At 46.5% G+C, this 15447-nt stretch overlaps 1 protein-coding gene across 1 annotated transcript in view; it reads left to right on the plus strand.

The window, feature by feature from the left end:
• The window catches only part of LOC310832190 (uncharacterized protein), a 120927-nt gene extending 108828 nt beyond the window's left edge, over positions 1 to 12099 (plus strand). Inside the window, exons 4-6 of the mRNA XM_083713844.1 lie at positions 8944 to 8999; positions 10011 to 10099; positions 10740 to 12099. Of these exons, the coding sequence (XP_083569970.1) occupies positions 8944 to 8999; positions 10011 to 10099; positions 10740 to 10882 (288 nt within the window). The 3' untranslated portion in view covers positions 10883 to 12099. The remainder of the gene's footprint in view (positions 1 to 8943; positions 9000 to 10010; positions 10100 to 10739) is intronic.
• The last annotated feature ends 3348 nt before the right edge of the window (positions 12100 to 15447 follow it).

A 15447-nucleotide genomic window follows, 5' to 3' on the forward strand; every position in this document is an offset into this window, starting at 1 on the left:
TGTGATGACCAGCTTGTTCTCTTGGCAGAACTCTATTAGCCTTTGCCCTGCTTCATTTTGAACTCCAAGGCCAAACTTACCAGTTGTTCCTTTTATCTCTTGACTCCCTACTTTAGCATTCCAATCCCCTATAATGAGAAGAACATCCTTCTTTGGTGTCATTTCTATAAGGTGTTGTAAGTCTTCATAGAATTGGTCAATTTCAGTTTCTTCAGCACCAGTGGTTGGTGCATAAACTTGGATTACTGTGATGTTAAAAGGTCTGCCTTGGATTCGTATCGAGATCATTCTATCATTTTTGAGATTGCATCCCAGTACAGCTTTTGCCACTCTTTTGTTGACTATGAGGGCCACTCCATTTCTTTTACGGGATTCTTGCCCACAGTAGTAGATGTGATGGTCATCCGAACTGAATTCGCCCATTCCCGTCCATTTTAGTTCACTGATGCCCAGGGTGTCAATATTTATTCTTGCCATCTCATTTTTTACCATTTACAACTTACCCAGGTTCATGGTTCTTACATTCCAGGTTCCTATGCAATATTTTTCTTTACAGCATTGGACTTTCCTTTCGCTTCCAGGCATATCCGCAACTGAGCGTCCTTTCGGCTTTGGCCCAGCCGCTTCATCAGCTCTGAATCTACTTGTACTTGTCCTCCGCTCTTCCTCAGTAGCATGTTGGACGCCTTCCGACCTGAGGGGCTCATCTTCCAGCGTCATAACTTTTATATGCCTGTTGTCTTTGTCCATGGAGTTTTCTTGGCAGGGATACTGGAGTGGCTTGCTGGTTCCTGCTCCAGGTGGTTCACGTTTGGTCAACACTCTCCACTATGACCTGTCCATCTTGGGTGGCCCTGCACGGCATAGCTCAGTGTTTCCCAACCTTTTTTGGGCAAAGGCACACTTGTTTCATGAAAAAAATCTCGAGGCACACCACCATTAGAAAATGTTTAAAAAATTAACTCTGTGCCTATATTGACTATATATAAAGTAACTCTCTTTAATAGGCATCAAATAAACACAAAGAAAGTACCGGTATTTTATAATTACTTTATTATGAAATAGTAAGTACCGTATTTTTAGGACGCTCTGTCCCATAGGACGCACCTACTTTTTTTTTGGGGGGGGGAATAAAGGAAAAAATTTTTTCCTTTATTTCCCCCCCCCCCCAAACCAGGTCGGGGAACAGTAGGATGGCGGTGCTGCGCCTCCCCGCTGTCCCCCGAGCTTGTGGGGCTGGCCCATGTCTGCCTGGCGCGAGGGGCACTCTGCTTCAGGGCGCCCCGCGCATCGGGCGGCAGGCTACAGTCCGCAGCATGGGGAACCCTCTGTTTCAGGGCGCCCCACGCGCCCCCCCCAGGTGCGCAAGGCTTGCCAACACGAGCGCGGAGCACGGGGCGTCCTCCGAAGGGCGCCCCGTGCTCTGCGCCGCCCGCAAGCATGGCGCTCCTGGGGGGAGATCCCCTGGGTGCGCAAGGCTGGCCAACACCAGCGCGGAGCACGGGGCGTCCTCCGAAGGAACGCCGCCATCCCGCTGTCCCCCGACTTGGTTAGAAGGCTGGCGGGGGGAGAAGCCTGCTCCTTCCCGTCGCCAGCCCCGCAAACTCGGGAGACAGCGGGAGAGGCGTAGCGCGCCCACCCGCTGTCTCCCGACATGGTTTGGAGGCTGGCGGAGGGCTTCCTCCTCCCCCAGCCCCGCAAGCTCCCAGAGCTCTGGGTCCCGTTCTGGGGGAGGGGGAAGCTCGGGCTTCCCCCGCCCCAGCCCCGCGTCTCCAGCCGGGTGCTCTCCCGGAGGCTCCTGCCATAGGCGCGCGTCACCTCTCCAGCGGGGAGAGGGTCGCGGGGGGCTGCTTTAGCCCCGTGCGTGCTCTCCCAGCTCGAGAGGTGACGCGCGCCTATGGAGGCTCCTGCCATAGGCGCGCGTCACCTCTCCAGCGGGGAGAGGGTCGCGGGGGGCTGCTTTAGCCCCGAGAGGGTCGCGGGGGGCTGCTTTAGCCCCGTGCGTGCTCTCCCAGCTCGAGAGGTGACGCGCGCCTATGGCAGGAGCCTCCATAGGCGCGCGTCACCTCTCCAGCTGGGAGAGCACGCACGGGGCTAAAGCAGCCCGACTCGCCCGCCTCCCTCCCACGGCACACCCGGCAACTTCTCGCGGCACACTAGTGTGCCGCGGAACACCGGTTGGGAAACACTGGCATAGCTCATAGCTTCTCTGAGTTATTCAAGCCCCTTCGCCACGGCAAGGCAGTGATCCATGAAGGGGCTGACAATGTTATATGGAATTAAAATTAGGTCACAACTTTGTTAAACCTCCGAATGTAGGATGGCCTTGGCTTAGGCCTTGGGCTTGTATCCCCCCCCCCAGCTGGGGAACTGGGGCTCATCAGGGTAAATGGGATATGGGGGTGCACTGCAAGACATAAGTGTAGCAAGCAGCCCAGCCCATATTACCGCTTGCAGGGTAGTTCACTGACAACCTTTCAGTGTATGGCCAGTGACACCTATACAGTGGTACCTTGGGTTACATACGCTTCAGGTTACATATGCTTCAGGTTACAGACTCCACTAACCCAGAAATAGTACCTTGGGTTAAGAATGAATTAAGTACTTAACCTGAGGTACCACTGTATATATATATAACCCCTTTAAGAGGGGGACCCTGGAATCACCGCTGCAGGGGGGTGAGTCACCATTTCACACACACCCCATTAAAGGGAAGAAAAGACTAAAGGATTCCACCCAAGGCCATAACCGCCCAAGCTGTGTTGAATTGCTGCGGGGAAGACAAAACCTACTAATGTAGGGAATTTTTTTTCCCGGTCCTACAGCAGCAACCAGTCAAAGGCCGTGGTAAAGGTAAAGGTAAAGGGACCCCTGACCATTAGGTCCAGTTGTGACCAACTCTGGGCTCATCTTGCTTTATTGGCTGAGGGAGCCGGGGTACAGCTTCCGGGTCATGTGGCCAGCATGACTAAGTCGCTTCTGGCGAACCAGAGCAGTGCACGGAAACACGGTTTACCTGCCCGCCGGAGCGGTACCTATTTATCTACTTGCACTTCGACGTGCTTTTGAACTGCTAGGTTGGCAGGAGCAGGGACCGAGCAACGGGAGCACACCCCGCCACGGGGATTTGAACCACCGATTTTCTGATCGGCAAGTCCTAGGTTCTGTGGTTTAACCCACAGAGCCACCCGTAGTAGCACCCACTAATCAGGAAGAAATAGTTAACCTGCAACAAGAAACATTAAACAAAGGGAGGGTAAGGAGGGTGAATCTCCAGAGCTGACTGTCTGGCTATTGTCGGCTCCACCCCTTATTATAAATGGGGCTGGCCCCACCTCCCAGCAAGAAACTTGATTACTGAGGCTGGGCGTGAACCTCCAAAAATTAACACTGAGAAAGAAGCCAGCCCCCTTCTACTATTAAGTTCCCTGGGAACTGGAGCCCCGCGCGCAATCCTGCAAAGGGCGCCCACATATAAAATGTGAGTGCTCATTAACCCAGAGTAGAGGACAAGAAAAAAGCGAAACAAAGTAGAAGCAAGGGCAAAGCAATGAAAGGAACAGAAAGCTAAAAGTAATAAAGGAATGAGAAAGTAATAAAGGAAACTAAACCTGAGCTCTATGCTGAAGTCTCTAACCGCTTGGAGTTTGGGGTAAATGTAATAATATTAATGACCTTTCTATTCATGAAGGCCTTTTAAATAACTTTTACTGCAAGGGCCTCTCAGTTTTATACTGGGATGGGCTTTTTGTGATTTAATAATGTTTCAGTTTCTTGTTTTAAGAATACATTTGTTGTGTTTTGATGTGGGATAAATATATTTATATTTCTCTTATGACCTACCCAAAGAACTTGTCTTATGGGGTGGCTTCATAAGTGCAGTCCTCTCACAAATTCTGCAAAAAACAAATTATAGAGATGAGCATGCAGTCTCTCCAAATCTGGGAGAGTTGTGTGCAGCTATTGACCAAATGAAAAACAACAAAGTCTTCAAAGTGGGCGGAACTGAACTTACACAACAACTTCACAAGCTCATCAGAAAAATCTGGGAGAGAGAGGAGATCCCAGCAGACTTGAGGGGTGCCAAAATTATTAATCTCTTTTAAAAATGGTGATAGAACGGATTGTGGACTTTCCTGCAGTTGAAGCTGGCCTCTCTAGGCCTTGCTGCCTCCTCCCAATGCATGTGATATCATATGTGTGCATCACACACATGTCACATGCTTGTGCAACGCCCCCCCCATTGGGTGGAACTTGGTGCGCCTGTGCCAAAATATTTCAGAAGCACATACTTTTACAACAAACAGCAACAACAACAATATTTAATTTATACCCCGCTCTTCCTGGCCAGAGCCGGGCTCAGGGCGGCTAACACTAATAAAATCACAGTAAAAACATAATGGGGGGAAAGGGGGGGGTAAGAGAAAAAAATTTAAAATACAGGTTAAAATGCAATTTAAAATGCAGCCTCGTTTTAGAATAGCTGATAAATCAAGACCATAAGGGGAGGGAAACATAAGGGTCAGACCGAGTCCAAACCAAAGGCCAGGCGGAACAGCTCTGTCTTGCAAGCACTGTGGAAAGATGTCAAGTCCCGCAGGGCCCTGGTCTCTTGTGACAGAGCATTTCACCACGTCGGGGCCAGTGCTGAAAAGGCCCTGGCCCTAGTTGAGACCAATCTAACCTCCTTGAGGAACATGCAACAACAGAACCCTTTTATCATTACATCCTTACCCGTCAGCCAAGGAGCTGACAGCAGCAAATGTGAGCCTTCCTATCATGATGTAGACTAAGACTGAGAGGGGGTGACTGGCTCAGAAATTAAGCCGAGCTACTTTCCCCCAACGCTTGGGGCTTGCATTCAAAACATATGCTGACCAAGTATACCTGTAGTTTTGAAGACGTACTGTCCAATATTCTACTATCTCAGCTTTGCCACCTTTCCACCCCTAATATGTACAATGGCTTTCAACCCTAGGTATTAAATAAAACAGCCTGTGCCAGGGGTCAGCAACCTTTTTCAGCCGGGGGCCGGTCCACTGTCCCTCAGACCTGGGGGGAGGGCAGACTATATTTTTTGGGGGGAAAGGAACGAATTCCTATGCCCCATAAATGACCCAGGGATGTATTTTAAATAAAAGGACACATTCTACTCATGTAAAAACACGCTGATTCCCAGACCGTCCGCTGGCCAGATTGAGAAGGCGATTGGGCCGGATCTGGCCCCCGGGCCTTTGTTTGCCTGCCCCGGTTTAAAAGCACAATACACATATCACCCTTGGTAATTCTTCTTTTTGCAGTATTGCATTCCTATGCACAGTGGTACCCTGGGTTACAGACCCTTCAGGTTACATACGCTTCAGGTTACAGACACCGCTAGCCCAGAAATAGTACCTCAGGTTGCAAACTTTGCCCCAGGATGAGAACAGAAATCGCAGTAGCAGCAAGAGCATACCTCAGGTTAAGAACAGTTTTGGGTTAAGAACGGACCTCCGGAATGAATTAGGTTCTCTTGGGAGAAGCCAGAGGGGAAGCAAAAAAATAAATAGTTTTATTCTGTAGAATCACACACGACAAGAAGGGACGGTAGTGCTATGGACTTCCACACAACAGCAGCAGTTGAGAGCCACCTCCCAGACATGATGCTGTAGAAGGGATTTTCTAGAAGGCCAGTTGGTCCCTTTTATATTTTTAGTATTCTTACTCTTATCCCCTCCCTCCCTCTCCTGTTTGACACCCAGTTCTTTATCCTCTGATGGATTCCAGGAAAAAAAGAGAGAAAACCCTTCAAGGGCACAAAAGGAAGACAAAAAGGACATTTTTCTTCAGAGGCAATTCTTCTTCCTTTGTTAGATCATAAAAGCACATTATCTGTAAAAAATCATTTACTCTCTATCCAGCCGAGCTTACGTGTTCAAGACCAGCACACCGATAGCTTCGTGAGAAGAGATACTTTGACATTTTATTCACATGGCAGTTGGGTTTTTTCCTCTTTTCTCTGCCCTGCTCCTGAATTATATAAAGCCTCTTTGAGCCTCACTACTGGATACAATCAGAACCCGCCAAGCTGCAAAGTGAGGGCTTCTTAAGCCTTCTGAAATACAGTCAGCAGCAAACATAAAACAATAGGAGCAAAATATTTGCTCACCTTAAGCTTGCATTGTACTGATTACTTGAACACACCCACCCACCCACCCCTTGAACATCTAAACCCCCAAACATATTTACATTTCAAATGGCACACATTTTCTTTCTTTCTTTTTTAACTCTTTTAAATAAAGAAAATAAGCAGTTCAAAAAGAAAACCCCTCAGTTTTATATCAACCACATATTACTGCCGTGGCTTGATATTCTTGTGGACAATGGCTCTGCTTCTCTCTTCTCAACAAAAATAGAGACTTTTGAATCTTTTCATTTCAGAAGTAATGCTTCTCTTTTTAACCCTTCAGGTTAAACTATTATGCTGCGATGTGTCCTTGCATGCTAGATACCATCAGAAACCTGCCCAGCATCCTGTATCTAATCAACAATTCACAAGCATACAGGGAAAGCATTTGCACATAGAGATTTACATGCAATGGCTTCCACACAATTGTTCAGGATTCATTATTGTGTTTTTTTGGGTGTCTCAGCAGAGAGAAGACTCCAAGGGTTGTATCCAATGCTAATCCTACTCAGAGCAGACTCACTGAAGTTAATGGATATGGCTATCTTAGATTCCTTCATTTTAATAAGTGTACTCTGAGTATAGCTTAATTGGAAACAGCCCCAGGCTTCCAATAATTGCTGAACTGGCCTCTGCAGCACAAGGATTCTAAGCAAGCTCTCTCTCACATTTTTACTAATATGGGCTGTTTTCATTCTGATCTTTTCTCATACATCACCATTTTGAAGTAGCTTTTGAAAAATTAAGTAATGAGACTTCAGACATGGCTGATGAGGTCTCTGACAGTGCTCAACAAGCTGAAAATCAACTTCAAAAAACAAATGAATTGGAAGCTGCCACATAACAAACGAGGCCATTGGTATATATAGCTTAATGTTGTCTGCATCACCAGTGGTTACAACTTTGGGCCACGTTCACAGTCCACCAACTCTCTCAGGGCCACACACCAGCTACGGCCAAAGCATACATATACACTCGCCAGAGACACAGCATACAAAGCTACATACAGACCACACATATGGACCACGCAGCATACTCACCATGCATTCACACATATAGACCACACACAGATATGCATCACACATACATATGTGCCATACAGTACACACAACCCACAAACTGAAGGTTCTTAAACTTCCATCTGGCCATCTGTCAGGGATTCTTTAGATGTGATTCCTGCCCTGCAGACAGTTGAAGTAGATGACCTTTGAGGTCTCTTCCAACTCTACAATTCTGTTATTCTACATACAGCACACACAGATACACACACAATTCATATTCTCTATCAACTACAGAAACAGTGGTCTCCTTCCTTCCCATTGTGATTTGGAGGAGAGGAAATGTTGTTTGTTGCTCTTTAGAAAGACGGCATTTCCTCTCCTGTTGCGGTGTTGTGATGCTGTCTCTGTTCTTTGGGCAACAATCTCTGAAGAACAAGAGACACCACTCATCACAACACAATGCTGCAATGGGGAAGAAATGCACCAACTTATTAACAAAGGCAATTCTTCTCCCTCTAGCATGGCACCATTGCTAGACGGTCTTGATGCTCAGGAAAGAGGAAGAAGCACTAAGATATTCTAGGAAGAGTACTGTGCCAAGGAGACAAGAAGCACTTTTGCAAGTAAGTCAGGAGCAAGAGGAAGAAGCAAGTAGGGTCAGCAGCAATGGGGTCACAGGAAGAGATTTTGCTTCCTGTCTATACCATGGAAGAAAAACAGTGGCCCTTACAATAATCTTGAACTCCAGCCAGCATCACCAATGGTCAAGAATGGTGGGAGTTGTAGCCCAACAACAACATACGGAGGACTACAAGCTCTGCATCCCTGACATGCATGGATTGTTGATGAATTTCCATGGTTTCAGCAGAAGTCTTTCCTAGCTCTACCTAGATTGCCAAGGTCTGGACCATTTCCTTTTGCATGCAAGCTATGTGTTCTAACACTGAGCTTCCCCTGAAGTTCATTTTTGCAAACCAACTGGCAATGATGCACCCATTCAGCGCAATATATGAAGCGCTTCCAAAAACAACATTATGAATCCTTGGCATTACCCAGCAAAAACTGTTTGATATTACCTCGAGCCCTGGAGGTAATAAAACATAGCGCCTGTGTCATCCACATGTGATTTGATAAATGAGCTCACCTTTCCATGAGCTTTGTTTCCAGTTGCTCTATTTAATGAGAAATATGCTTCACTACACTTGACTCATTTGCTTGTACTCCCAGCTCTGCCATCATATATAAAGGCATGGGCCTCACTAACTCACATTCTGGCTCCTGGGGATATCATTAGGGTACTTGTTCAACAGGTAGAAAGCCACATATCACGTACGGGAGCAGTGTGAGGCTTCCCACTTTACACATTTTACCAGTCCTCGGAAAGGGGTTGGAAGAATATGGAGAATGCAAGCTAAGTTTATTACCAAAGTTTATTGTATCACCGCCTGGAAGCACTTGCAATTAATAGTGGAATTAATTTTTCCCCAATAAATTAATGCAAATAAAAACTAAGGGAGCATTCCAAACCCAATAACTGCCAAGATGAGCAGTTTGGAAAAGGTGCATCTGTGGTTGAGCAACAGAGGTCCCTCATCTCTGCTCAGCTGGAGAGACACTGGTGTCAGTTCTCTGTCCTGGCTCAGCCAAGGCTTGGGTAAGTCCCCCAAAAGAGGTGCTCTGGGAAAGTGAAGATGGAAATGGGGAGGGGGGAACTTGCCCCTATTCCAAACTCTGCTCACAAAATGAGTGGTGTAATAGTTGTTTTCTCTCCGTCAGGCTCAAGTTGGCCCGGCCAGCAGTAGCCCCATTCCTCAATGGAGTTTGAAACAGAGGTAAGTTACAGCAGCAGCATTTACCCTGTCATATATTACAGCAGCTTCCTATAGTTTGGATTGCTCTTATCCATTATGTTCCCCATGTAAACACACATTTGGTTTTGCTAGACTGACTATTGATCCATCTACCTATAAGATTTCTTGCCCAGTCTTCCTTATAAGGTCCCACCATAAGTGTTACAGCAATAAAACACGTAATTATGAAAAAAGGCAAAACCATTAAAATTGCATCACAAGCAAAACCCTCCCAAATGGAGCATGTTAATATCAATTCAATAGAAAAAGTGGGTCCAACAAAACAAAAACCATGTCAACTATCCAACTGATAATATGATCGCCATCCTTGAATGCCTGAAGGGATTCAATATGACCTTAACCGGGGTAGGCAACCTAAGGCCCAGGAGCCAGATGCGGCCCAATCGCCTTCTCAATCCAGACTGCGGACGGTCCAGGAATCAGTGTTTTTTTTACATGAGTCGAATGTGTCCTTTTATTTAAAATTCAAATCTGGGTTATTTGTGGGGTTTGCCTGGTGTTTTTACAAGAGTAGAATGTGTGCTTTTATGTAAAATGTATCTCTGGGTTATTTCTGGGGCATAGGAATTCGTTCATTTTTTTTTTCTTTTTCAAAATATAGTCCGGCCCACCACATGGTCTGAGTGATGGTGGACCGGCCCACAGCTAAAAAAGGTTGCTGACCCCTGGTTTATTTCAAATCTTGCTTGCTCATTCCTTTGGAACTGGCAGCTGGGGTGTTTATTTCCACATTTTGTATCCAATCTTTGCATAAGCTTACATCTAACAAAAAAGTGTCTTTTAAAAGTTGCAGAATCACACTGGTATTCGAATGCAAACTGCCTCCAAGCAGTTGCCAAATGTTCCAAACGACCAGGACCCTGGAGTTATGATTTGTGTTCTTCCGAGCGTTCAAAGCAAGCTGCATTCTAACTGCCTCAGAACTCCAAGGAGCAGTTGCTACGGTGCTCCGACCAGCTTCACTCTTTCCAGGTCCTCTCCTAGGTCAGACGCTGGAAGAGAAAGCCCTGGAAGAAGCCCTCGCTCTGGAAAAAGACTGGTTGAAGAACTGATTCACTCAGGTGCATATATGCAGCGCTCCTCAGTTCCCCACCAACATAGCAGTGTCTTCTCAGATAGGAACAAATTGACTTTTATTTCCTTTTGTCCTCTCTGAGAGCCACTTGGTAGGCTTTTCACTGTGTGTGTGTGTGTGTGTGTGTGTGTGTGTGTGTGAGAGAGAGAGAGAGAGAGAGAGAGAGAGAGAGAGAGAATGAATGAGGACTAAAGCCAGAAAGGATTCTCTCCTGAACAGTAGCTGTATTGGTCTGTTGCACCAAATTTCTTTCAAGGGTAGAATGCATAACTTTGGTAGGATCATGCCTGACATTTTACCAATGGAGAGGGAAGGGAGGGGAGCATAGGAGTGCAGAGGAGGAGTGGACAAGACAAGAGCCCAATTATCTGCATGGAGGGGGTCCCTAGAACAAAAGGGGTTGTGCAATTTCTTCACCCCTGGGGAAGTCTGATTCCTGGCACTTATGATTGCAGGTACAGCAGACTTTTCCATTCCTACGTCTCAAGGTGGGAAATGCAGAATTTGCCCTAGAAGGATGGCATTGTTTTAGCTGCACATCACTATTTGCTCAAACTTTAGGAGGTGTCCATATGATACTGTGCCTAAGTATCTAACGGTTATCCTTTGTCTGTCTTTTTCTCCAGCATGCCTTCTATCTCCAGCCTTCCCAGCACTAAAGCAGATCTTCCACCCCAGGCGCATGATGGGTCCTTCCCAGTCCACCTCTTGTGCAGGGTGTCCTGCGTGCAACTCGCTGCCTTTCTCCTGGCTGTCCTGGGCTGCCTAATGAGCATCTGCTCCACATCTGCCAACCTTGACTGGAGAGTGTGGCAAGTGGACAAAATCATGGGCAGCAACCAGCAGGGCATTGTGGGCATTGGCATCTGGGGTGCCTGTTCTGTCAGAAGAGTTACTGTGAAGAAAACCAACATGATATGCATACCATTCAATGATGAGGAGTCCCTGCCAGCTGAAATCATTGTGGCCCAGGACTTGATGCCAATGGCCTCAGTGGCCCCTGCGGTGACCGTTCTTTGGATGGCCTTTGCTCTATGCAACATCTTTGAGCCGGGAAAAGACAAGAATTTCATTGATACCTTCTTTTCAATTGGAGGAAGGATAGAGTTGGCAGCGGGTACTTGTGTACTGATTTCCATTTCATGGAATCTTCATTCTGTATGAAGAAACGAAGAAATTCCGCTTCCAGAGGTTTTGGGAGTGCCTCCGATTCCCACAGAACAATGTGCTGGAATGGCCATCTATATTGGGTTTCTTGCTGCAGCTTCGCAGCTTTTAAGCGGAACTCTGGTTCTGGGTGAAAAATATTTTTGGAAGATGAGTGGAATAAACACTTCCAAGCCAAAATTTGTACATGACCCAGAAAGTGTTACAGACACCAAAAACCCAAAGCTGAGGATGAAATACAGACAGTACTTCTCTTCTGTGACACTGGAATGTGAAGAAGAAAAACCCCCTATCTGGCAGAGATGTCAAAGTCATATTAAAAGAGAAACCATGCCAAGCTCACTAGCAATATGGCTAACGAATGGTTCCCGTCCTGTGACTGGCTTTTTTTAAATTGAAGCAGTGGACGTTGTCTATATTTTCTTATGCATATTCTGTTTCTTTAAAAAACTGAATGCTTCTGGGATGCTTACAACATAGTGTTAACTATAAATGGGGGAATAAATGAAAATTATAAAACTGTTTTATTTAGATATTAATTTATGCTATATCTCTTTTAGCAATAAAAATAATGTTATCTCATCGCAAACTTATGCTGGAGTGTTTATTTTGCTGCAGACTCTACTGTTTATGGTGCTTTTCGAATTTTCTGCATTTCAGAAACACTGCAAATTGCAAAAGGTTCTGGGGCATGCTTCGTGTGTGTGTGTGTGTGTGTGTGTGTGTGTGTGTTTTTGTGTGGTCCGTTTTACAGAGAATACTGGCCAAGCCTTTGAGTGCCTGTGTGCTGCTCCCAGCCCTGGCCAGCAAGAACAATCATCAGGGGTCCAGAGAGACCTAGGCCACTTCCAGCTTTAGGCAGAATAAAAAATTAAAAATGATGGAACACAAAACAAAATAGCGCCACACCAAAGAAGTGAGATGTAATTAAATATGATGAAATATCTGCGAACAAAAGGAACCATGTCTTTTACCAAATCACATCTCTCATTTGCTTAAGTTTGCAGCTCTAAGCTGGGAGTGGGAGTCACATTTTGGTCTGCTGCAGGTAGAAACAAGCTGAGAGAAGAATCAAATACCAAAAATATTAAGAAGTGACTAAATCTGAGGCCCCCTTTGAGGTTTTGCCCCAGGCCAAATGCCCCCCTGCAACCCCTCCCCCCAACTGGCCCTGCTTACAGGATTCCTTCAAAAACTCCTGCTGCTGAACACCAAACATGACAGTGGAGTGGTCCCCAAGGTACAAACTCTGTGCTATTTTTCTAGAAAAAGAGGTGCTGGAACTCACCACAAACGTCTTCCTTGTTCTCTTATAATGGCAGCAGTGCCAACCTGAGAGGAGCCGGAACTGAGTTCCAGTTTTTATCGTTGCCGTAAATACAATTCTGCCCCTTACAGCTTTCCCACAGTGATTTACAGCTAGGAATGACTTTGACAGAAGACCACAGGTATTTAGGAACAGATTTCCTGCTACCACACAGCAAAATTGTTATCTATACAGAGACGTTGTGGCTTGGGCGCCCACAGGCCCCAAACGGTCTACCCGCTGCCTCTCCCTCAGCTGTAGGGTGGATGAGTGGGGGAGGCAAACAGACTCCCCAGAGGCCCCACGGAGCGTCCTGCCCCCTGCCCCGCAGGCAGCTGGCCCCATCCCCGCGGGCGGCTGGCCCTGCCCCTGGGCGCCCGATTGGCTTGTTCTGCCACTTAGGTGCTCTCCCATTCAGGGGTTCAGATTGGGATTGCTGGATATTTTCAGTCCCACATTTTAGAAGGGAAGGAATCCCCACGAGCATGTACAGAAAAAGTCTCTGTAGAAGACTTGTAAATCTACAAAGAAATATTTTGAGTCCATAGCACATGAACATCACCGAATCTCAAAGGAGTCATCTACCTGGGGAGCAACACAGTGACTGTAGGGAGAATGGATATTCGAGTGACCAGCAAAGCAACCAATGAGCTGGGAAACTCAAAGATCCCCCTCATCATGAATTTACAAAGTGGCCCTAATTTAAGCAAGAAATTATTTCACAGTACCAGACATCTCCAACCTCTGTCAGACTAATAGGGAGATAATACTTGTCTGTCCCCATAGAGTTTTTATAAAACTTTTCATTTTTAGAAAAGGGATACTGGGCAATCAGATCCACCAGTACCATTGAATAAAGTTGCTGTAATTCAAAGTGGTGTTCAAACCCAATGGAAACAACTAAATATTTGTTTATTTGTGTGTTTGTTTAACAGATTGTTGGAATTGGACAAAACTAGCAAAATGAATTTCAGGAGGGATGAATGTAAGGTTCTGCACAAATATATGATGATGACAAACAAAAATAATCTAGGGGTGTTAGTAGACCACAAGCTTAATATGAGCCAACAGTGTGATCCACCAGCAAAAAAAGCTAATGCTATTCTAGGCTGCATCAACAGAAGTTGAGTGTCTCAATCAAAGGAAGTAATAGTCCTGCTTTTTCTGCCTTGGTCAGAGCATACCTGGAGTACTGTGTCCAGTTCTGGGTGCCACCATTTAAGAATTATATTGACAAGCTGGAACGTGTGCAGAGGGCGCAACCAAGAAGATCAAGGGGCTGCAACCAAGCTATATGAGGAATGATTGAGGGAGTTAGGGGTGTCTGGCCTGGGAAAGAGGAGACTGGGAGATGATATGGTATCCATCTTCAAATATCTGAAGATAGAGCAAGCTTGTTTTCTGCTGCTCCAGGGGGTGGAACCCAAACCAATGGATTCAAATTACAAGAAAGGAGATTCCAAGTAAACATTAGGAATAACTTTCTGATGGTAAGAGCCATTTGACAGTGGAATAGACTCCGTTGGAAGGTGCTGGATTCTTCTTCATTGGAATTTTTCCAACAGAAGCTGGAGGTCATCTATCAGGGATTCTTGGGCTGTGATTCCTGCGCTGGACTCTTGAGGTATCTTCCAACTCATTCTATGAGTCATGTTCAATCTTTTTATAATGGAAGCAAATAATTTCAGGGTTGTGGGTTCAAGCCTCATGTCGGGCAAAAGACTCCTGCATTGCAGGGAGGGGGTTGGACTAGATGATCCTCATGTTCCCTTCCTACTCTAGAATTCTATGAAATGTACCAGTGGTTTTCCACCAACGTGCCATGGCACCCTGTGGTGCCTTGAAGGATGGTCAGGGGTGCCTCAAGCAACACAGGCCTCTGTCCCTCTTTCCTCCCTCCTCTGATGCCCTCTCATGTCTCTGCCTCCCACAGGCTTGTGTGTCTGTTCGTTGTAACAGGCCTGGCACCCACTGCTGCCTCCCAAGGTCAAGTGCTGGCCTCATGTTCACCTTTGGCCAGTCTCTCTGGACCACTAAGGCTGTGGGCACCCTGTTCCCATGCTCCTGTGGGACAGCCTGAGGAGGCATCTCTCTTTGAGGTGGGGTGGGGGTGGGGGAAGTTCAGAGACCAGGGACAGCTGCCTGAAGAACTCCCAAGGAAAGGGGAGAGGAGAGGAGGCTGAGGGAACACTCCACAAGGGAGGGGGTTTGAAAAGGGGTGAGAGGCTGCCGGATCTGCAGGCAAGGGGAGACAGAACTGAGGCTTGGAGCCATTTTCCCACAAGGGAGCCACAGAAAGCATGTAGCTGGTCAAGGGAGCCGTGGACTCAAAATAGACCATCTTCTTCCTATGAACTGTCCAAGGCCCTGAAGAACCTAACTCTGATCACTCTGGTTATCTGACTCAGCAATCTTTACTTTTGCTTGGTTATGCAGTCCCTGCCTTTGGTTCCCACATTTCCCTCCCCGTCCCCATACTTCTGTGGGATCTGCTTTCTCCTTGTCTTCACCCTTGCCAGAGTCAGTAGCTGTATTGAATCAAGTAGAATTCTGCTGCCCTTTGAATGCCCTGGTTTTAGGCACTGCTGAGTTGATCCCTGAACTGCCCCATCTGGCCATCCACAGGGGAGCAACTAAAACTCAGCGTTCTTCTATAGAGAAAATTGCCAGATTCCCCAACTTGAGATGTCTGAGATCAGATGACAAGATGGAATGCAAGGAAACAACACTGTCCAGCAGAGCTGCTTGCTATCTTCTTCCTGAAGCTTCTCTGACAACTTATTGAATGGCTGCCAATTGAGGTTGCACTGTAGCCTCCCAAGTTTCTCTAATTTCTTACTCTACAGAAAGCAATTTATGAG

The sequence above is a fragment of the Podarcis gaigeae genome (assembly GCF_964106915.1).
Source record: "Podarcis gaigeae genome assembly, chromosome: 15".
Lineage (NCBI taxonomy): Eukaryota > Metazoa > Chordata > Lepidosauria > Squamata > Lacertidae > Podarcis > Podarcis gaigeae.